This window comes from Megachile rotundata, chromosome 3 (genome assembly GCF_050947335.1).
Source record: "Megachile rotundata isolate GNS110a chromosome 3, iyMegRotu1, whole genome shotgun sequence".
NCBI classification, from domain to species: Eukaryota; Metazoa; Arthropoda; class Insecta; order Hymenoptera; family Megachilidae; genus Megachile; species Megachile rotundata.
Window position 1 is genome coordinate 7,422,095 of NC_134985.1, and position 23,435 is coordinate 7,445,529.

General features: G+C 30.7%; 1 protein-coding gene across 9 annotated transcripts in view; it reads right to left on the bottom strand.

Moving 5' to 3' along the window:
* Gbs-76A (Glycogen binding subunit 76A) overlaps positions 1-23,435 on the bottom strand; it is a 226,150-nt gene that overhangs the window by 36,525 nt on the left and 166,190 nt on the right. Inside the window, exon 1 of one of the 9 annotated variants that reach the window (XM_012290939.2) lies at positions 3,756-3,881. The exons of the other annotated variants lie outside the window; for them this stretch is intronic. Coding sequence (XP_012146329.2) covers positions 3,756-3,773 — 18 coding nt within the window. The 5' untranslated portion in view covers positions 3,774-3,881. Of the gene's footprint in view, positions 1-3,755; positions 3,882-23,435 lie in introns of those variants that run through there. 9 annotated transcript variants of the gene reach the window in all.

Genomic DNA, 23,435 nt, shown 5'->3' on the forward strand with positions numbered 1-23,435 from the left:
GTTTTAAGGTTGATGTCTGACAACAGCAAAAATACCTTCAAATGCTAAGGGTTAACAATGTTATTGGTACTTGGTGCATTTTAGAATAGAAAAGAGTGTGAGTATAAGTGTATGTTAAATATTCTGTTTCGGACCTCTTTTAGTGGTTCGATGAAAATTTGGACTTCAATTTAAGCGACCTTATATTTAGTAGATGCTGGATTTTTTGTGTGTTTAGGATTTTAAATAAGAAAGATGGAATTACGAAATATTAAATCAGTATATTTTCTCGTATAATATAGTGTTCGGCCCACGTTTGAGTGACCAATTTTTATTGTGAGTTACATATTATTATTATAATGAATATAGTTATTGCCACAATGAAATAAAATTTTGATAAATATTTAGAATGAAGCCACTTCCGATTTCGATTACCTTGAAATATGTTGTCAGATGCGTTTTTCAAAATAACGGCAATTATGTATCCCTTGAATGAAAGTCTAAATGAATAAATGACTAATATGTGCTTCATTTAGCTTTCGACTGTATTATGTTCATAGCTACATATACTATCCGTTCATTAATCCCCACATGTGTTTTCGAAGTACGTAAAAAAGTCCGTCCCAAAAGGATTTGGGGTTATTGTCGTCGTGAAATCGAAGAGGTTTGGAAGGTGAAGATCCCCAAAACAATACAGGATATCCTAGTTGCGACTTACTCACTCTTGGAAATATTGGCAGTAAAGCGCGTTATTTTTTCAAATATCTCAAAATCTAAAAGAGTCCGACCATCATATGTATAGGAACAAGTTATTCAGAATAATGACCCTGACAATATAGTTCAAGGTGATCGAAATGGGAGGTGGCTCCGTTATTCTAAATATTTACCTATCATTTTATTATTTCACACAAAATAGAAGGCCGAGCATATTTTTTCTATTGTGTAATGTTTGGAGGTTTAGATTACGAGTTAAATCGTAGTCGCGAAAATTAAACGGTGAACTACTATGCTTGGTAGTTAGCTTTAGATAGTGAACGCATTCAATATCATTAATACGAGAGTCATAGTATAGATACCAGATTATGCTTCCGTATTCTAAAATTTATAGTTTATTGCAAGAATACAGGAGTGAGATAAGTGCACCACGGGTATGGATATCGTATAATAACATATATTGTAAAAATTATGTTAGTCTGATAATATCATAATTTTGCACTGATCGGAGCTATGAGTCGCATTATATTTTTGATTTACTACATTTTTCGAACAAAATTAAGTATTGTACAATAGCCTCTTTTTGAACATTGCTTCCGGATATTAAAATAAATTTTTATGAAACTTCTTGAATAAACATGAATAATACAATTATTTGTTTTAAAATAATTATAAAACATTTCAAGCTATGAACATGTAGTGAACAAAAGTTAAGATAGGTTTAAAATATGTAGTTATGATTTTCTTATTTTTTCACTATCTGTATTTTTCGATATTAAATGGTAACATATGTTGTTTGCAGATTGCTTAACTATTATATACTTTAAAGTGTACAACAGGTTTTATGATAAATCGTGTGTAGTCGTTTATTTGAGCAAATTTGATTAATTATCGAAAATGTAACTTTTACATATTATGTTCGATGAAAAACGTCTGGAATAACAAATACTACATACAAAATACTGTTCTACGTGTAATTACGATTAAATCGTGCCACTTTGAACTGCATTTCGTTCAAAGTTATTAATAATATTCAAAATAAAATTGTATAATTATGGTCCACTATAAAGTCATATAACCTTTCATAATAGATCTTCACAATACGTTTTACAAACTGCAAACCAAAAAATAACAATAAGATTAAATTTAGAGAAGCTATTGATTTTTCAAACTCGTACATCACTTTTGAATCACCCTATATAATATTAAAATCTCTGTATTTCTTTAACACCCAACAGCCTTTCCCACACATTTCACATACATTTTCAACAGTTGATTAATGGAATTTGTAAAATAAATAAGCTTTTTAAAAATAATAGGTTCAACGACTACATCATATATTTAGCACAAATTACAGCCAAAAATATCCTTAGAAATGCAAATCGACTGGCGATACGTCAAACACCGAATCGAAATAATCAAACAGAATGTACGAAAATGTTATTCAATCATGAATAAATTGACTTATTGTTCTAGTGTTCTTGCCCATTGTAGTTGGTTAGACACAAGATTAAGTCTTTTATTATATATTCCATGATTAATTATCACCGCCTCTAGTCCGCATCGCGGCAATTATTCGTGGATAAAATTAATACTATTCGCTCAGTAAGTGAATAGTAAGTAGGTGTACTAGGAATTGCCGGCTGTTATTTCTTTCTGGTTCGTTCGCTTGTTCATTGCATTGAAAACTTGAATGAGAAACATCGAGTGTAAATAAAATCGTTGCTGTTCCATGAATCATTGCATAAACCTACATTATGTACAGGGTGATCACCAAGTTTTCGACTACTTTAATTTAAAACAAACTTTTAAAGTAAACTTTTAATAAAATATATAATATATAATATATAATTTTATAAAATATATAACATATAATAAAATAAACTTTTAATAAAATAAAATTTATTAAAATTAGGTGTATCAAATAAGTGCACATTATTAAAATTATTATTTTTATTATTTTTATAAATGAAAGTTGTTACTATTACTTTTCTGTTTTTATTTAACAGCGTCGTCAAGTTAAAAAAAATTATATATTAATTTTTAGGTATGTTACTTATGTGTTAAATTTTGATACATTTACTAAACCATTTTATAAAATTGACAAAATTAAGATTGTTACATTATTTATTTAAAATACTTTACAAAATTATGAAATTAATTCGAGGAATCATCGGCTGCAATTTCTATATTAAAACATTTATTACACATCATATTTGCATGTAATTTGAAATTATAATTTTAAACTAAACAGTATACATCCCCAAAAAATTCATTTAAATTAATTAAAACAGATTTACAACTATGAAATAATACAAATTATAGTAATACAAATCTTGTATTAACGAGTCAATGATGCATCATCGATTATCAATTAAAATTATGTAGTTTCTCGCTTCGTCGAATCTTCTAGGAATCTTTGACTCATTATTAGCGATAATGAGTGAGGAAGAAATATACACCCATCCCTCAAATTAAGTGGCACTTTCTTTACGCAAGCTTCTTCTTTACGCAATAAATTATAACACTATTTCCGCGATAGTGTTATACGTGATGTTAATTTACGCGGTCAGAAAATATATTTCCTTCAAGTTTTGACAAGTTAATAACTTAATTCGACAATGTTGAAACGCGTCGGTGCTGTTGAGATAAAGATAACAGTACATTACGTTGTGTTACGCATTATATCTTGACTTGCATAAAAAACATTATTTTTATGTCATTATCTTTTTAATTGAGCTATTTGAAATAAATATGGATTTGTGAAACTTGCATATTTTTCTTTTTTACTGACAAATTTTATTTGCGTGATTTTCATTCGTATTGAATGGATTCACATAGATACTCCGGGTTAATTTGCGAACGGATGTAATGAACTGGAGAATATTAAATATTATAATTATTTTGTGTTTGTAGTACAGTGTGTACAACGGTTGAATTTTTGTTATATACTCAGGTATAAGGACGTTGATGGTTAACTGGATTATATGGGGTGTTAGGTAGATAGAAAGTTTGCAAGGGATGATAGAAGAAGTCATTTGGAAGATATTCAGCTTGTGTACCTTTATGCAAAGTGTCATGGTTTTTGAGATATTGGCCACTTTGTTAATTTTGCTTGTTATCCAACATTTCTGAAGCTAACGTAGAACTCTTTCTATAAAATGTAGAAATGTAGAAATGTAGAAATGTAGAAATGTAGAAATGTAGAAATGTAGAAATGTAGAAATGTAGAAATGTAGAAATGTAGAAATGTAGAAGTGTAGAAATGTAGAAATGTAGAAATGCAGAAATGTAGAAAATTGAAAATCTGGAAACAAAAAATTGAAAAATGTAACCAGTAAGGAGTTTTTACATTCGATATCCCAAAATGGAAGGTAAATGAAAGACTCATCATTTGAAAAGCAATTATCCAACTTTTCAACTACTATTTTGAAAACAAAGTTGCAAAATAATGTAATTCTTTTCAAATTGTTTTAATATGAAGAATTCCTAATATGAAGAATAGTATCTCTTTCAAGACAAGTATTCAGAACGCAGACGTACTTTCAGTACATAAATGTACTTTACCGACAGTTATATACCATTTACGAATTACCCTGTGTAACTCACCGAATAACAACAGTTACACATTAATTATCCGCGGCACATAAATCTATCAATACCAAAAAGAATCTCGCGGCAAATCGGACACAGTTGTTCCGAGAGGATTTATTCTAGCTCTATATATTGTAACAGCGTCGATTTATTCTCATCTAATTGTTCACCGACACAACCTGAATCGTGACCACTTAACCCATGGTTAGAACAACGTCGCAATTTATTCTGACAGATTTATCGTCGTAACTCCTATCAGGAGACGCAGCCAATCAACACCAAGATTTTGCTCTAATTGATTAACAACAAATTATGTGGGGTGACCGTGCGTGGGCTTTGGAAAAGAAAATTCTTCGCTTTCACATTTTACTCCTCCACAGATTTCTATTTCAATCAAAAGAATAAATGGAATCCGAGAAATCTACGTAACAATGGAATCGCTGAAAACAATGCGGATATCTAATCTTGTTTTAAGAATTGAGACACCTCTCTGTTAATATATGTTACTATTGTTATAGAATATTTATTAAACACTATTTCTACCACGGTGTATACCTATTTCGACCAAAAGCTTTTAACATCTTTTCGTTTGAATGCAAGTTTTTGTTCCAGATTATTTAATTAGGTTGCAAATTCTAGATTTATTCATCAATCTACAAAATATAAATGTAGCGGTGTACACTAGAATGCAACATGGTGGAAAATAAGCGAATATCAAAGTTATGCCGCAGCTCCTGTATTTTCCGTTGAGATTAAGTGGAGGAAGTTCGTAAACGGAGCAAGTGCCTATACAGGCTATTTTTATTACAATATGAGCGAAATTTCTCCATTTAGTATGTTTGCTTCCTTGTTTTGTTTCACTATATCCCCTTTTATATTTCAGCTAAGAGTACTTGTTTGCAGTATAGAGTACTTGCATAATGCAGTAAAAAGCATTTTATAGCAGATTTGTTAATAATTCTGCTCTTGCTCCATTGCACATGAAATAAAGTTGCAAAGTATTTAACTTCAAGTTACGCTCTTACCCCATTTTCGGGGAAAATGCAGAGTAGTTGACATTTTAAACAATTTCTTATCAAAATCAAAATGTAGAAGGAAAATTAAGGTCCTAGTTAATATTAATTAAATAGTAGTAATTGTGCAAAGCGTTCGATATTGACAGCGTTAAGTATTTACATAGCAGACTGAAAATACTTACATTTAAATACCATCTTTACAAAAACCAGTCTGCACTTATCCCACTTCACCTTACAGAAAATTTGCAATGTCCAAGAGTCCATGCTTACAATTTAAATTTCAAAAATTTCATTTCACCCCAAAATTGCAATCTGTAGCGTGGCACAAACAAACAGATAAACGAACAAATACAGATCAAGTTGTCCCAGAAGCCTACATTCATCAATTAAAACAATACGAATTAGTAACGCTCGAAACAATCATTTGAATCGTTTATCGTGAAAGTAGAGTAAGCTCATTTTGAGAACAATTTGATTTCGTGTTGTTTACAATCAATTAACCACGTTAGTTTACAATCAATTTACCATCATGGAGAAAATTGACTTGTTCCACTTTCATAATAAACGGCTCAATTATGTGGAATTAATGCTTAGAAGCTCAAGCTAGTCGAAATACATCTCTTTTTTTATCAATGTTGAGGAAAGCATATAGTAAGCAGTAAAACATCAACACTGTTAGCAGTCTTTTGAGATCATCTTACTAATATTTCTATATGAATTAGTAATAAGTGTAGTTGAAATTAATGAAATTATTTAACACAATTTTACATATGAAATATTTGTGAAGAAAATATTCATTGATGAATAAAAGTAATTAATTAATTGATCGATAAAATTTGCGAAGACCAAGAAATCCGGTGAACTAAATTTCTTTCATGGTATTTTATTATTTTTAGTTCATTGTATCATTACACATTTACATCAGTTATATAATCTAAGGCAGTTTTAGAAATTAGCCAAGAAATATTTGTTATGAAGGTTATTAAGGAATTAATAGGAATTATAATAGGAATTATTAATTCCTTAACAACCTTAAGGCAATGAAGAAATTCAAAGAGAGATCTGCAAATGACCTAAATAGCTCATTTGATTAAAAGAGTCACTTGACATATAAAAAAATTTAGTCCAGTTATTCAGTAAATTAAGTTTCTCTGCTCTCATAATTCTGTGGGATAATTCTTTTAATCGTTCGCTGTTCCATTTTTGTAATATTCAAAATTTTCTGCAATTATGTGAATTAAATTACTATTATAGACTTCAACAGTGTAATAATTTAAATAACTAAATTAATTAAAATAATATTAAGATAGTAGAAAAATATGTACGAATTTCAACTTAATAATTTGATTAAGTAAATTTTTCGTATAACTGATTTAATTCAACTTTCACTCATTACGAAATAACGAAATCGGTATAAAGATATATTAATAATACGTCACAAGAATTGTCAATTCATTGCGATTTTTATTTCGATGTACGACTCGATTACACGATAAAATTCTTGAGACAACAGCATGTTTAAGCAGCTGTAGCACTCGACATTTTTTCAGTGAAGTGATATCTAGAGGAATTTAATAATCTAGAGGTATTAATTGATCAATAAAATTGTCCTACAAATTACGGAATGGTTGTAATAACAGTTTATCTCTTAATCAGTGAAGATAAAATAACTTATACAGTATGAGAAAAAAGTCACGTACGAGTTTGAAAAGTTAATAACTTCTTTAAATTTGATATTTTAGTCATTTTTCTTTTCAGAGCTTCTGAAATCCATATTGAAGACTTATTGTCAAAGATTATATAACGTCATAGTGAATTATATTTACAGAATTTTATTCTGAATATTAACAACCTTGAACAAAATGTAAATGACACGATTTCATACATTCAACATTATGAAACAGAATAATTATAATTACATATAGAAAATAGTATTTCATACATAGTATTTGCTATTTCGTACATTTTTCATCGAACACGATATGTACAAGAAGATACATTTTCGATATTTATTAAAATTTTCTCAAATAAATGCAACGTACCTACGTTTCAGAATATATTACAGTCCTTGGACCACTATAAATTTTCAGCATTTTTCACTTTTTCCGTAAAATTAAAAGACCTGTTCAAATTGTAATATTTATTAGCTACTAACATAACTACTACTGTGTATAACGTTATTAACACATGTTAATATCTTGTATTTCCACCCTTTGCTTTGGTCACAGCTTGTATCCAGCATGCTCTGTATACATTGATCATATGCTTTATATCTTCATTATTTTCTCAAATATCTACAATTCTTTTCAACTCAGATAATGTGGTTGGAGAGTTGTAAACTAGTCTTTTCAGTAGGCAGACATTTTCTATGGCATTCAAATTTCACCTGACGCGCTATCGATACTCGAGCCTAACGTAAACGCTTATACGGCACTTAATCGCTCATCACCCACACAATTTATTATCACTATAGTAACAAATTGCTATGTATATATCGTTATCAGCGTATTTAGTAATAATTTGCGTTACTTAAAACAATGTTCCATGTATGACACAATGTATAACCATAAAAGTGAAATTTTTGTACGTGATTCTATTTCGATGACCAGGAACTAAATAGTTAAACAAATCAAACACCTCTCTAAACTTTATATTTAGCACAAGAAAGTGGAGACACTTAAAAAATGAGATAATGACTATTTTAAACTCTGTGACTATTTTAATCTGTGACTTTTGCACTACCCTGTACTTGAATGGACTGATATTTGAAATAAGCCACTTTCCATTATCTCGATGTAAATTATTGATAATATTACTACGCAATTCTTAGAAAATTTTTATTACGTCGATTACATTCCTTTCGTACTGTATGAGAGATAAGTCAATTTTATTTATTTTATTCACTAATGACACGACCATTCCGTCTTTCGTCTTTCGTCAATTATTATTCGAATTAACCATTGCGTTCGCACACTTTTCATAAACGAAATGGAACTTAACAAAACATGATACTTGCTACCTTTTTTTATTAGTGGTGTTTAAATATGATTCTATAAAGTGATCGTAAAATCTGAAATATTAGAAAATTTTATCTAAATATTAGTCGAAATAAGATATTCAGATTTAAATTTAGATTTAAGTAAAATCTTATTCAGATCTAAATTTATGTCTAAATAAGAGCTAAAATATTCAAAATTGTATTACAGAAATTTTTGTTTAAGTAACTTCAGCTGAACGAAACTTTTATTATTTAGTTTATTGTAACAAATGTTTTATAAACACTCTTCACTTATATGATAAGTTATATTTTTTATAGGCAAAGAAAATATATGCGAAAGACATATAATATAGCTTTCTGGTTATACATTACATTATTTTGTCAAAGTTAATATATACATATATTGAATACTAGTAATATTATATTATTTATGTTATTAGTAGGCTAATACAAAAGATTAGTTTTAATAAGAAGAGGTTTTAATTATCGCACAATTTGAAACTCGATTATGCTTTATTTCATAATATTTTTCCGATTAAATTCCAAACAATCAAAATCACATTATTTATACATCATAGAGAACAAAATAATTACTGTACTAAACAACTAATTACTATTTAATTGTAATTAATTCTGTGACTAAACAATTAATTGCTAACTAACTGCAATTAATTATGTGACAACACAATTAATTATTTAATTAATTGATTACACAACGAATTTCGTTGCAAACAGAACATAAATTCAACCAAAACCGAAATATTGCTGGCAGTAATTTCATTTCGCGCCATAAATGAAGTTTCTTAAGATTTTATAACTCCTCCTTAAGATCTCGCGAAAAGATCAAGATTATAACAGACGATAATTTCATTATCTGGCTTTACGACGTATTTAACAGTCATCTGTTAAAGTGTCAACTTGTCTCTCCTCGTTAAACCGAAAATGTCATGCAAACAACATTCCCACTGTTTGCCGAACACGCGCCGTCCACACAGTTGCTTAATCGAATGTTGATCGAAAATTAATTGCACGACACATCGATAAACTGCAACTTGGATTATCGTACCACGACCACGCCACTATTTTTTCACCTCACGAAACATTCCATTAACGATGCGTCACCGATCGACTGAGTCAACAACCTTTCTTCTTTTATCTCCTTACGGTCCAATTGTTCGACACTCGTTGCAACTTATTTGGCTAAATCAAGTACGGCGAAGAATTGCAATGACAGTCATTTCCGTTCCCTTATTTTTCATCTTTCGTAATCTTTCGTCTAGAGGAACAGTAAGGTGAATGCCCTTGTGCTCAAATCAATCCCTAATCAACTAATTAACAGATTGTTGACCGGTCACGAGTGAAGTGCCTTCGTACCCAAACGTTGTAGAGCCATCAGTAAACTCGTGTTTACACTTACAGTAGCTTAATCTGCTTAGGTCTACTGTTTTAGAATATAATATAATAACGGAGTTAGGGCCTGGGTTCTAGTATTCTATAGATACAACAATGTACCGTTTTTAGTTTTCTTGGGAATTAAGGAGTTGAGAACGTAAGGATTTGGAGATATAGGAAGTTAGGGATGAAGGGATTTGGGGATGTAGGGATTTAGGGATGTGGGGATTTGGGGATGTAGGGATTTTAAAATTTAGAAATTTGGAAATTTCAATACTTAGAAATTTGGAAATTTGGGAATTTGGGGATGTAGGGATTTGGAGATATAGGGATTTAGGGATGTGGGGATTTGGGGATTTGGGGATGTAGAAATTTCATGACTCAGGAATTTGGGAACCTAAGAATTTGAGAATCGAAGAATTTGGAAATTTAAAAGTTTTAGAATTTCAGAATTTCAGAATTTCAGAATTTCAGAATTTCAGAATTTCAGAATTTCAGAATTTCAGAATTTGAGAATTTCAGAATTTCAGAATTTCAGAATTTCAGAATTTCAGAATTTCAGAATTTCAGAATTTCAGAATTTCAGAATTTCAGAATTTCAGAATTTCAGAATTTCAGAATTTCAGAATTTCAGAATTTCAGAATTTCAGAATTTCAGAATTTCAGAATTTCAGAATTTCAGAATTTCAGAATTTCAGAATTTCAGAATTTCAGAATTTCAGAATTTGAGAATTTCAGAATTTCAGAATTTCAGAATTTCAGAATTTCAGAATTTGAGAATTTGAGAATTTGAGAATTTGGGCATTGTGGAAATTTGAAAATACAGAAATGTGGGAATTCACAAACTTATAATCTCGAGCTTTTGGGAATTTGATAATGCAAGGATTTCAAAGTTTAGTCTTTTTGAAATACATACATTTGAAAAGGCAAGAATTTAGAAATTTGTGAATTTTTAGGTGTAGTGATATGAAATTTTAAGAAATATAGATTTTCCAACTACACTAAAGCTTTGTTTCTAACCAAAGAAATTTGTAGTCATCATTTATCGTTTATCAAATAGTTATTAATTTTCATTATCAAATTTTAATTTTATTATCAAATAGTTATTAAATACTATATTTTACTAATTCTTGTATTGCGATTAAATACCTACTTGTTAAACATAAATTAAAACCGCGTATTTCTTTGATATCAAACTTTTTAACGTTACTAAAAACATATCTATACTCATGAATTTTTTTACGAATTTTTGATTTATGAAATTACATCAGAGCTTATGATACATATTTATATATTCTGATTGTAATCAGAAATACTAACCTAAAGTATCTTGAAAGTTACGACGAGATCACGGATGTTTAAGTATTTATGATATGTCGAAGGCTGTGAGGCATACATAAACTATGCAATCTATGAAATCCACAGTTTCTAAATTACATTCACAGCTTAATTAGGAAAATTTATATGCAGGTTGAGCCATCTAACGTACTTCAAATTCGTTATTTTCGGATACAATAAATGTTATTAGAACAAGGTTGCATATGTAGTTCAAGGAGGAACACAAAATGTTGCACAAATTTTCCACACCGTTTTCTTCAAGAAAAGGCACTTTCATGTGAAATAAAACATTTTGCGAGCGATAATTAGTTTCATTACAAATTTAATAATCAGAATTATTTATACATATGAAATATCTCATTTTTGAATTTAAAATATCTTAATTCTTCTTAATGCAAAATATTTCACAGAAGAAATGAATTAGTATAGTCTAATATTTTTGTATGCAAAATATTTCAAGGAACAATTAAATCAGAGTATCCCAATATTTTTATATGCAGAATATTTCAAAGAACAATTAAATCAAAGTATCCTAATATTTTCTTATGCAGAATATTTCGGAGAAGGAGAACAGAATATTTCTTACATAAGAGAAATACATTTAAGAAACCTATGGTGAAGTTCATTTTATTACAAAAAAGAATTATAAATTTTTAAAAAGTCATGCACATAACCACAGATAAAAATATCGATTTATAATCTTTCTCGTAGATGTCTAAATGCAGTGCCACATTACATGAAACACCCTGTACATTAAAATGGATCTATCTTTACTCAACATAAAATTCTACCATCGCTCGCAAGCAATTTCATTGGAAATAAATTTGCACAGGCCTTTGTTCCAACTTGATGCTAGCGAAGAATGACCAAAGACAAATAACAATTAGTCGATACACCTGAATATTTATCGACACACTTTGCAAGCATAATAACGCGAGGCCTCGCAGTTGACGGGATTCTAACTCTACACGTTGCCAAGAATAAATAAAGTTGTGGTTTATATTTAGCCAAGATGGGAATTGTGACACAGTCTGAATTTTAAAGATCTTTTTATGTTCAGGAACCGGTGGAGATCGTAAAAATCAATTAAGACGCGTCAAGGCGCCAATAAAGGTCTCATCCTCCGTTGAAAGCATCGAATTACGTTTCATCTTTTAACTTGTAAAGTACAACGACGTGTTTCCTTTAGCCCTAAGTAACTTAATATGATAAATACCTAGAGTGTCTTGTCTTTCTTACTCTTCGCGCTAGAATGAACATCGCAATTTGATTCTATTGCAATATTACAAATTCCATTTCGTAACTGGTAATTAAGGATATCTGTTACCACTTTTGTATTACACGTAATAAATTCTGATCGGAAAGTAGATAATTTTTTTATACTACACGGCACGCATTTTCTTGTATTATTTTGATTATAAAATTGTTTCAGTTAGTAATTTCGTTTTGAATTTTAGTGAATAATTTTTGTGGTATTTAACTGCTGTTTATTGAATAAATATTTACATATTTAATGAAACTATTTATAATTTGCAATGTAAAGGAGTTGGCAATGAAATTATAGACTTATGCAAAAAGTTACTACGTTTTCTAACAATGAGGGACGTGAAAATCATATTATTACATGTCACAATCTTAAACTTGAAAATCATTTTAATTTCAGGACATTAAGAAAAAATTACTTGTAATTTTATCTTGAATTTCAATTCAATTTTGAATTGAATTCTAATTCAATTATAATAGGAATTCAATTCAATTCCAATTCAATTCAGACTCAGTTTCTATTTTGTTTAAATTCAATTTCGATTCAATTCCAATTTGATTCCAATTCAATTCCAATTCAATTCCAATTCAATTCCGATTCAATTCCGACTAACAAGGGACGTCACCAAGGTGTAGCTTTTCAAAAATCATTTGACACGTATTTTTTTATATCTGCGGACATGCATGTTAAGGGGGTGAAAATAGTCCTCACAATTCGGGGTTGAAAATACAAAATTTAAATATAACTTTTCAATCATCCGCACACATTTGTCAACTTATGGCCTTTATGACGTCGAATACTCACATAAATTCTGTAAATATTTTCGCCAAGTTACGGGTTGTTAAATCTTGTTTGGCATCGTTGATGACCTCTACACTAATTAACTTGTTATTCGTTATAAATAACTAAAAATTGCTTGTATCGCTCTCAAAATAAACACCGTCCGATCCACAAAAAGTCAGTTTTATTCAGGATATTTGCCAAATACCGAATCATTTTTATTCGCAGGATAAAAACAGGATGACATTTTACTGATCATACACGTGACGTTCAGATTTCCTTTGGCAATAGGCGCGAAATAAATATGTATTTATAAACGCACGCGCGTGAAATTCTGAAATACACTTAATGTGCACTTTGATGCAAGTGTGCAAGAGATTTGCATGCAATCATTGAGAAACTCTTCACCTTGTATTTTTAGTGCAAAGTGTTATAGTAATAGAAACTATGAGTAATCTAATGCTAAGACAGGCAGGTAAGTATAAATATTTTTATGGACCTAATTACTTATTTTTAACGTTCGCTGACGAAAATCTAAACGACAAGAACATTCTTGAGAAAATCTTGAAAAAATTATTATCTTTTAGAAGGTGAAGCGGGGTAACTACAGACTCGTTTTTATAAAGTTGATATTTAAACGTAAGTATTTTCAGTCTGCTATGTAAATACTTAACGCTGTCGATATCGAACGCTTTGCACAATTACTACTATTTAATTAATATTAACTAGGACCTTAATTTTCCTTGTACATTTTGATTTTGATAGGAAATTGTTTAAAATGTCAACTACTCTGCACTTTCCCCGAAAATGGGGTAAGAGCGTAACTTGAAGTTAAATACTTTGAAACTTTATTTCATGTGCAATTGGGCAAGAGCAGAATTATTAACAAATCTGCTATAAAATGCTTTTTACTGCATTATGCAGGTACTCTATACTGCAAACACGTAGGTACTCTTAGTTGAAATATAAAAGGGGACATAGTGAAACAAAACAAGGAAACAAACATACTAAATGGAGAAATTTCGCCCATATTGTAATAAAAATAGCCTGTATACGCATTTGCCCCGTTTACGAACTTACTCCACCTCACCTTAATAAAAATTTTCATTACAGCTTTTTTAGTTGTTTTAATCGACAGTTATTAAAATTATAAATGTTGAAAAGGACCATCATATTAAAACCATAATTGCTTGATTTTAAGAAAGTAAAATTGTACAATGAAATGAAGTTCCAATGTAATGAAGTCATAACCAGATGCTAATAAACATCTGCAGAACAGCAAACGAGATAATTAGAGAATGCAAATTTGTGCAAATACAGTGACAACATTTTTCAGTGACGTTAACGGGCAATATAAAATTTTATGGTTTCGCAACATTATACTTCATAACCCACTGCTCCATAATATCGCGTCACACTTGTACAGGTGTAGCAAAACCAGACTCGTGTTCTCGCTGCAATTAATTTCTGCATTCAGTTCTAATTATGATCCACGTAATCATGGATCGCTAAATGCAAAATGTACACAACATTATCAAGTTTTATTTGCTTCAATATTGTAGCAGTAGTTAGTTGTGAATGATAATTATAGGTTAACTTTATATTAAATAGCTATGAATGAAACTGTACAACTAGTAATGTGTAACTAATTAATAAATGGCTAATAACTGATGTATATTCCTATAATAACTGTTGTATATTCGAGTAATTATATGTTATTACATTTTGAGCATTAAAGAGAAGATATGGTCATAACTTTAGAGGCAGAATCTAGCTACCTACTAATTATTGCGAATTCTTGTGATTACATATTGGATCTTGAATAATAAAAAGCTTGAATGATAATTTTGGGAGCAAAAACTATTAGCCTAATAATTACTGTGTAGTCTCCTGATTACATATTACTGAATTTTAAGTTTTGAAAAGAAGTTTAAATGGTAATTTTAGAAACAAAAACTAGTAATCTAATGATTATCGGAAAGTCTTGTGATTACATATTATTGAATTTTAAATATGAAAAAGCAGCTTAGATAATAATTTCAAGGACAAAAACTAGTAACTTAATGGCTGTTGTAAATTCTAGTGATTGCACATTATTCAATTTTAAGTATTAAAAAGAAAATTGTATGATAATCTTAGTAATAGAAATTATTAACCTAATAATTTCTATAAATTTTAGTGATTACATATTAGTAATTTTAAGCATTAGAAAGATTAGATAATTTCAGAGACAGAAACTAGTAATCTAATAACTGCTGTAAATTCTATTAATTGAATTTTTATTGAATTGTAATCCACTTGTGTCATCAGATTTGATATAATTCGCAAGATTTGGAAAAAAATGAAGAAAAGAAATAATAAGAATATTTACAAAATTCTGAAAGAATTGCAATATAAAAGCAGAAGAAATGAATGTCAACTGCATTTTAATATTCATTGAAAATTATACTGATATCTATTAAAAATAATATTTCTACAAGATTCAGAATGAATCACATATTAATTTGAAGATTCACATTTTCGCTAACAACGATATATCGTTTTTCGGCACTGAAAATATTAAACATTAAAATACAGGAAGAGATAAATATTATAGAAAGACATAAATGATAAAGAAATGACAAGAATGCAATTCATGCTATAATTTCTGACAAATAAGCGGAAAAACTTGCCTCATCGATAAGTCGAATGCCACGCCATCCATATCTGAATGACACAGAAATGTCCACAGCAATCCGTAATCCATTTTACGACAAATAATCCTATCTACTCGGATATAAATACCCTTATGAAATGCTTGAAACGGGCTCGATGTGTTCCAGAAAGATTTTTAACTAAATTTTTTAAAGTTAAGTTTATTCCACTTTAGGCGTGAATATTTGTAATGAACGTGGTCATCACAATGATAAAATAAATACATTTTTTTTTTTCAATTATTATTTGTATTATTTTAATATATGAAGGATGATTTGTTCTGTTTTTGACTTAGCAGATTTATCAAGTTTATAGAAAAAATTTATATTCATTTTTAAATGTATTTCTTTTGTGTTACATTTTGGTTTAACGACAAAATTAAGATTAGAGGTTTATTTTGCAAAAAGTTAGCCATGTATCTCTAGAACTACCAACCAAGTCAAAAGTCAATTGACAAAATGTACATCAAAATAACTAGTTTCAAATTTCATATTTTATATTAGAAAATTTTGTTGTGTTTTTGTCGAAATGTCATGTGTTGTTGAGACAAAGAGTTGTACATGTTGGTCGATGTCTCAGTAGTTACTTATTTTTTCACTTCATTTTCAATTTTAGAAGTAAGTGTGCATTTAACACTGGTAGTCTAGTGTTAATAACATTACATCTGTACCAGTCCGGATATTAGACAATATTAACCTTTTCAATCCCCACATTTGTTATATTAACTGACATAGATAATTTGTAGTAAAAGTACAGAAAGTAAGAAGTAGTGATATTAATTAATGCCAACCTTTCCAACTATCACATACAATTTTCGTTATATAAATCGCATTAGTATTCAGATAATTCAAAGTAAAAAGAAAAGAAAGGTAAAAAGTACTGTCAGTAAATAATATTAACCTTTTGACTCTCGACTTATATTTTCATTATGTTAACTGCACTAGTATATAAATAATTTGCATTAAAAAATGATTGGTTCTGTGCACTATCATAATCTAAAAAATGACACAGTGATATTATTAATTTTTGCCCTTAATTTCAAATGTAAAGATTAAATGTAAAGAAAATGTATTATGGCAAATAAATGACATGAAAAGTGTAAAAGTGCTGTTCTACCCAGATGAATCGATTCTAAGTCAAATAGAATATTTCAGGTCCGAGTTTAACCAATCGAGCACATGCTTTTTCTTCACGAAAATCTTCTGCATTCGTCGATCGCTGTAATTCAATGTTTAACCAAGAACACATGATTATCATCACCCACCTACTCATCAGATTCTACACCTGTCGGCATTTTCTTTCACTCATAATAAAATTAGCAAGGATACTTGCTACGAAAATATGATAGCGATTTAACATACTGTGAACCGTTCCACAAACGGCTTCCAGCGGTTGCTGTAAGGTGAGAAATCTGTAAAACAGGTCACCCAGTAAATCACTGTCTTGTCTCAGATGATAGCGAAAAACAGCCAAGATTTATCTTACTTCATTTCAAGTGAGACATAAGTTGATGTTGATAGTGTTTCTGTGAACGAAATGTGAATATCACACTCTACTTCTATTTATTATACAACTTCTGTGTACAGCATTTTTCAGCATACTTAGGAGTGCTGTTACTTAGAAAGCAATGGACTAATAGAAGACTAGTGGCAGACTATTAGAGGCTAGTAGAAGAATATTAGAAGACTACAAGGAGACTATTAGAAGCCTAGTAAAAGAATATTAGAAAACTACAAGCAAACTATTAGAAGACTAGTAGAAGACTACAAGCAGACTATTAGAAGACTATTAGAAGACTAGTAGAAGACTACAAGCAGACTATTAGAAGACTAGTAGAAGACTACAAGCAGACTGTTAGAAGACTACAAGCAGACTATTAGAAGACTAGTAGAAGGCTATAAGCAGACTATTAGAAGACTAGTAGAAGACTACAAGCAGACTATTAGAAGACTAGTAGAAGACTACAAGCAGACTATTAGAAGACTAGTAGAGGACTACAAGCAGACTATTAGAAGATTAGTAGAAGACTACAAGCAGACTATTAGAAGATTAGTAGAAGACTACAAGCAGACTGTTGGAAGACTAGTAAAAGACTACAAGCAGACTATTAGAAGACTAGTAGAAGACTATAAGCAGACTATTAGAAGACAAGTGGAAGACTACAAGCAGACTAGTAGAAGACTAGTAGAAGACTACAAGTAGACTATTAGAAGACTATTAGAAGACTAGTAGAAGACTACAAGCAGACTATTAGAAGACTAGTAGAAGACTACAAGCAGACTGTTAGAAGACTACAAGCAGACTATTAGAAGACAAGTAGAAGACTACAAGCAGACTATTAGACGATAAGTAGAAGACTACAAGTAGACTGTTAGAAGATTAGTAGAAGACTACAAACAGACTAGTAGAAGACTAATAGAAGACTACCAGACGACTATTATAAGACTACTTACAAAACGGTTGGCACCCATAATCCCGACAGCCAAAATTTCGATGTCCATAACCTTGACATCCAAAATCCTGATACCCATAAGTCCTCCAACTATTATTTTTCTATTTTCTATAAAGAACACACTGCTTGAAATAACTAAATTAGACAAACTATTTCGTATCCTGTTAATTTTTATTTATATTTCATATTAACTACAACATATTTTAATTAAAATAAAATCACAGATGGTCAGGTCTAGAAGTGATCGATTTGGTATGGAATAACCTCAGAATAATAACAATTATCAACGATTGCTCAAACAGAACTATTATGGATTACCTCTGCGGCACTGCACACAATATTTCTTTTGAAATATTTAAAAGCTATGGTACTTTGATATTTCAATTCTGTACTTTTTTGTGTTAGGTTAATCATGTTAGATATACATACATGTCATATCCTTTTAAAGTATTAAGTATTTAGTTTTCAAATTCTACTCATTCTTGTGAATATTAAAAAAGTTAATAAAGCACTGAAATAACGTCTGAATTTCCACATGTCTTACTTTGCACCGACGGGATTTTAGCTGGCGGGGTTTTAGATTATCAGGATTTAAGCTGTCGGGATTTTAGGGTGAAGTCCTAGAAAACAATATAAAACAGAAATAATGAAAACATTTTTAATTACTCAATAGAGACAATGATTAAGAGTAAAATAACTAAATGAATATATTCACATGAAACACGAGTGAATGGAAAGAAATGAATGAACAGTATATATAAGGTAAATGTACTCGTTAGCTATCATGTCTCCATTAGTGGCTAACTGTTTATTTAATATCATTAACACTAGAACTACCAGACCAGTCTCAGACTGGTTTTACAATTTTATTTTAAAATTTCTACTCCATGTTACATATTTTTTCGCGTAATGATATCATTACGTTTATAGCGATAACTAAACAATTTAATAAATTTTCTTCTTTAATTATATTCAAGATCAAAAAATTACTGTACCGTGGGTAGTTATACCAGTTAAAATGGTTAGTACCAGTTAAAATGTAAAATGGTGCTAAATACCAGTTTCTTCATTTTGTACTTTTCATACGTTTTTAGAATTTTTATTACGTATACTATACTTATTGAATTACTGTAAAAATTGTGATTGTGATCGTCATTACTGTGAATAAATTTTAATGCAAACATTTTATGAAATTTCCTAATGCAGTTTTCTTAGAAACAAAATTACAAAGAAAGTCGATTTGTAAATGAGCAGTTCATGCTTGGACATTTTGGAGTTTAGTGATTTGGAAATTTAAGGGGTTAGTGATATGGGAATTTTAATATTTTGGAATTAGCGATTTGGGGAATTTGGGGATTTGGAAATTGGAGAATTTGGGGATTTGGAAATTTAGGGATTTGGGGATTTGGAGATTAAGGAATTTGGGAATTTGGGGATTTAGAAATTTGAAAATTTGGGAATTTGAGGATTTGGGGATTTGGGGATTTGGAAATTTGGAAATTTAGGGATTTGGGAATTTGGGAATTTGGGAGTTTGGGAGTTTGGAAATTTGGGAGTTTGGAAATTTGGGAATTTGGGCTTTTCGAAACTTAGGAATTTAGGGATTTGGGGATTTGAGGATTTGGCAATTTGGGAATTGGGGAATTTGGAGATTTGGAGATTTGGAAATTTGAGAATTTGGGAATTTGGGGATTTGGGGATTTGGAGATTTGGAGATTTAGAAATTTGGAAATTTAGGGATTTGGGAATTTGGGAATTTGGAAATTTGGGAGTTTGGAAATTTGGGAATTTGGGCTTTTCAAAACTTAGGAATTTAGGGATTTGGGGATTTGGGGATTTGGCAATTTGGGAATTGGGGAATTTGGAGATTTGGAAATTTGGGAATTTGGGAATTTGGGAATTTGGGAGTTTGGAAATTTGGGAATTTGGGCTTTTCAAAACTTAGGAATTTAGGGATTTGGGGATTTGGGGATTTGGCAATTTGGGAATTGGGGAATTTGGAGATTTGGAAATTTGAGAATTTGGGAATTTGGGAATTTGGGAATTTGGGAATTTGGGGATTTGGAGATTTAGAAATTTGGAAATTTAGGGATTTGGGAATTTGGGAATTTGGGAATTTGGGAATTGGGGAATTTGGAGATTTGGAAATTTGAGAATTTGGGGATTTGGAAATTTAGGGATTTGGGATTTTCGAAACTTGGGAATTTGAAAAAATTTGGAAAATTTGGGGATTTAATGATTTGAGAGTTTGGGAATTTGGGAATTTGGAAATTTGAGAATTTTGGGATTTGGAAATTTGGGAATTTGGGGATTCGAATATTTGGGGATTTGGAAATTTGGGAATTTAGTAATTTGAAAATATTTGTACTTAGAAATTTGATTTCTTGGTAATTTAAGAATTTATATATTTACCAATCTCGACACTTAAAAATGTGAAAATTTGGGAAATTGAAAATTTCAATATTTGGGTACTAGGAAATATAAAAATTTTTACATTCGTCAATTTGAAGACTTAAAAATTTAGAAATCTGTAATTTGAAAATTAAAAAACTCCTAAACTTGCATATTCAAAATACCCACTTTGTAAAACCAAGCAATTGCAACAGAATTTACACGATGTACGGTGTAATCGTTAAAGGATAATTTTTCCGAAGTCGAGTACCAAGAGTAAATGAATGTTAAGTAGAGAAACGAGACGGAAGTGCTGCGAGTTCCATCGATGTCGCACGCCACGCCAGTGAATGCCAAACATGCCGTTTCTGAGACGGTAGAGAAAGTCTGTGACAAGTTCTACCACTGCCTATTTTTAAAGGCGCACGATGTAAGGTCGTTGCAACACGGCCAAAGGAACGAATGCTGCCAATCGACGAATTAATCAAACCGAACGTTAGGTCTTTTATTGTGCTGTCTGAATAAATCCGTTACCTTTCAATACCGTCGAACTTTGAACGTGCATCTATTATTGTACGATCGACGCGAGATCTTTCTTACCTGACCGATGTAACAATTTGCAGCATCAAAGTTCACTCGATAGAACGTGACAGACCGTAAGGGAAACTACATTTCAAACCTGTTAACACGGCTCGTTTATAGAATTTATGACGTACGCTCGTGTATCTCTTTGAGACTGATCGATAAGTTTACGTCACGGAAGGATGAGGAAGACCTAAACAGTTTGAATACCGGGGAACAACAATGACCGTGATAAATAACGAATATTGTTCGAGCATTAAACTACTTTGTTACGGTGGTATTGAGATGTTGCACGGAAGTACTTGATGGAATGAAGTACTGCATTAATCACTGGATTAAATAGACTAAGTCTAAACTCGACGTTTAGTTAACTAAACAATTGCCAGTTTTAGCGGTTTATTACTTCTGTCGTTTAAATCATTCGGGACGGAATTTTGTTTGTCTTATCATCTTTGAAGCATCGCTTGTGAGGAACGCTGAGTTAGAGTCATAGAGGTATCAAGAATGGTAGCAATTTTGCAAAACACAAGTCAACATTACGTCGATTAATTTGGGAAAAAATTTAAGATTATGTGGACTTAAGATTTGCAAACTTTCTATGTCTAGAAAGACATAGAATGTTCTACTCATCAATGCTCATGACTGTACATCACTTAAACGCATGATGCTAATATGTTCTTACGTTTCACAAAAAGGGCTATTGAAAATATGCTAGTCTAAAAAAATTAGGTCAGACTGTACGCAATAATTTTTTTCATTTCACATGCAAAAACTTTGGAGAATATAATATTATTCGTTGTTAATACTAGAATATTAAGTTACATTGTAATTTTATTCTTCGAAGTGTACTATCGGTCGCCCTAGGGATTTATCTGCTAGCGTGCATGCACGCACTGCACATTAACCAGAACCGGCTCTGAACTACCTGTTTGACTGCTGTTCGAAACCAGTGTGTCGGAAGCCTATTTTCAAATTTCAAACTGTTTATGTGCCAAAAGTGGAGCTGTGAATTAAAAAGAATTAAAGGAACATTTTACTCATTAGTGGATGTACAACTTTGGGGCTGTCCACAATTTTTGGGAAATCCTGTATATGTAGGTGTGCATTTTTGATTGGTTCTTTGATTACTTATGTTACACTATAAGTATACAATTATGGGTCTATTAAGTGCCTCTCGCGAATTCGATGTTTACTTAAAATTTAGCATTTACTGTAATATAGGTAGAACAAGAATGAGATGTACAGATTTTTAACTTGAATCAAGTGATTCAACGTGCCCGAAGCTATCAGAAACCAAACACGTTTATTATTGAGTTCACGACTCATACTAATGACGATCAAGTATATCGTCAACGTTGAGATATACAGGGTGGCTCACCACATTTTGTCATCTAAATTTGCGTCATTATTATTACTTATAGCAAACAATGTTTTAGATGAAGTTGAATGATTTTGAGGGGGGCATATGCTGGTGGTATATTTTTTTTATAGGTGCGCGTGTAAGGGACATATGAAGGTCATTAATGTTTTTTTAAATGGAATTATATACTTTTTATTGCATCAGCTGATACTCCTTCATATTCTTTACAAAAAAGTATTAATCTCTTTATGTGAAAAAATCATTAGTTTAGAAAATATTTTAATTTTAATGTCTATTTACAGAAAAGGTTCAATGTGGCGACCATTTGCATCAGAACACTTTTTGAATCGAGAAATTAATGACTTACTAACATTCCGTAGTGTATAATCTTTCTGCATGTGTAGCATTTTTCCCAGCTTCAAAATAAACTGATAACATGTCTGTCTTTTCTTCTTTAGAATACTTCATTATGAAGTGATAATTCACCGTATCGTCGTATTCGTCGTATTAAAGACGTAACAGAGACAAAATTTCACTGCTACTGCGTAACAAAAAAATAACTAAAACTCACAATTCATTTGGTGACACGTGACCTCTGAAAACATGTAGGAAAACATTTGCTGTTCAGTTAGGGCAATTCATAATATTGACCAGAAAGTCACGATTTCCTAACAAGAATTAAAATATCTCCCAAACTAGTGATTTTTTCACATAAATTGTTACAGATAGAACTAGTCGAACGAGGCATTTCAGAGCATAGAATGAGAATTTAAAAGTATACAGAAGATTTAACGGATTTAGCGGGGTTTTCGGGGGTGACTGGTCAAAAGCAGCAGGCATGGCGAGTTTCCATGTCTCGAAGCCCTACGTGCACGGGGAAA